General features: G+C 36.8%; 1 protein-coding gene across 1 annotated transcript in view; it reads left to right on the top strand.

The window, feature by feature from the left end:
* Positions 1-1,849, top strand: part of LOC102197341 (protocadherin gamma-B7-like) — a gene marked incomplete at its 3' end in the record, with an annotated part of 3,164 nt that extends 1,315 nt beyond the window's left edge. Inside the window, exon 2 of the mRNA XM_005723239.1 lies at positions 1,188-1,849. Within this exon, the coding sequence (XP_005723296.1) occupies positions 1,188-1,849 (662 nt within the window). The remainder of the gene's footprint in view (positions 1-1,187) is intronic.
* Positions 1,850-1,853: the final 4 nt, after the last annotated feature.

The raw sequence follows: 1,853 nt of genomic DNA, 5'->3' as shown, positions 1-1,853 counted from the left end.
TGTTTTTTAAGCTTTACAATTAAAATTAAAATAATATAAAATGATAGTTAAAATTTGCGCATCAACGTTCAATACTGTCGTAGTGATCATTTTCAGCACCACAGACAGCGGAAATAAGAACCTTTCTGCCTGAACCCCAAACATGCAGAATTTATTTCATTTCTTTATGATTTCCTTCCCTAGGGAACAATGGCGCACTAGTATGTACTTATATATGTACTTATTTTAAGTGTTTATGTTTTTGATTTTTTTTTCTCTCTTTCTTTTTTCTTTTATTTCTCTTTTTTGGTCGTGGTGGTGCCGTTCTGACTACTATCCGACATCTAAAAAAAACAAATAGCTTGAAGACCAGAGGGTTTTTTATTTGTTTTTAAAATTTAAACGTAGTCACTGCGTTTTCCCTTCTGTTTTTCTTTTTTAAACAATTTCAGTATTTTTTTTTTAATTGTCTTCGACGAATTGGGTTTAGCAGTACTATTTTTTGTCTGTTTGCTTGTTTTTCAAACCTCAAATATTTGTTTAACCTTGCACTGATTTTCTTGTCATAAATCAGTGTTGTGTAGTGTCATGTTTTGTACTCCTAGAGACGCTGTTGGCTAGTCTGTGGTAGTTTTGCTGCTGATTACAGCAGCACCTCCCAGATAATTTCGATCGGAGGAAGTATTGTCGACACAGTAGACATTTCAGGTTTCCGAGAATAATATAGCCTACACGGACATTTTAGCAGTCGGTTTTTTTGATCGACCTTTATTGTGTGGCTTTTTCATTTTTACTCCAGCTGTGTGTGGAATTTAGCTCTTTTTCTCGACTGCTTTGATTCGTCATGATATTACAAAGCCGTTGGACCGAAACAATGAAATGGCAAGTGATACTGTTTTTCTCAATGCTCTCTCTCTGTTATGTGTTCGGGCAGGTAAGCTATTCTGTTCCAGAAGAAATGTCAAAAGGCTCGTTAGTCGGTAAGATAGCACAAGATTTAGGTTTGGACCTAAAACGGTTGAAAACGGGAAAAGCTCGCTTGCATGTTGGAAACAGCGCTGAATACATTGAGCTGAATAAAGAAAGGGGGGTGCTTCTTATCAAGGAGAGAATCGACAGGGAGGCTTTATGCAAACAAACTACTCCCTGTGCTTTACACTTTCAAATGATTTTGGCAAATCCTATCGAGTTCTACCGTGTTACTGTAGAAATAACAGATATAAACGACAACGCCCCTATATTCAAAATGAAAGATATGGTATTTGAAATAAGCGAGTCGGCTGTAAAGGGGTCAAAATTTATATTAGAGAAAGCACTGGATTCTGACGTTGGAATAAATGGGCTTAAAAGCTACTCCCTTAACCCAACAGATAATTTTGCTTTGAAACTCAACGACAACACTGATGGGGGGAAAGAAGTAGAGATGGTTTTGGAAAAACCTCTTGATCGAGAGAAAGAGGAGCAGCTGACTCTTACACTAACAGCCGTCGACGGAGGTGAACCTCAGCTCTCGGGGACAGTGCAAATTCATGTAACTATATTAGACGCCAATGACAACGCACCTGTTTTTACACAGTCAACGTACAAAAGTAGTTTAATGGAAAATTCTCCAAGAGGAACTCAACTGATTACTGTTACAGCCACCGATAAAGATGAAGGAACAAATGGTTTCGTAACATATTCGATATCAAATAACATTGATGGAATTTTTGATTTATTTGAAATACATGAGACAAGCGGGGAAGTACGGTTGATCGGAAATGTAGATTATGAAACATCGAAACATTATCAGCTCAATATTAAAGCCAAAGATCAGGGTGGACTCAGTGACTCGTGTAAAATTATTTTTGATATTACTGATGTAAATGATAATA

This window comes from Pundamilia nyererei, unplaced genomic scaffold (assembly GCF_000239375.1).
Source record: "Pundamilia nyererei isolate P.nyererei 1_Seehausen unplaced genomic scaffold, PunNye1.0 scaffold00008, whole genome shotgun sequence".
NCBI lineage: Eukaryota > Metazoa > Chordata > Actinopteri > Cichliformes > Cichlidae > Pundamilia > Pundamilia nyererei.
This window is presented reverse-complemented; position numbering and strand designations above follow the sequence as displayed.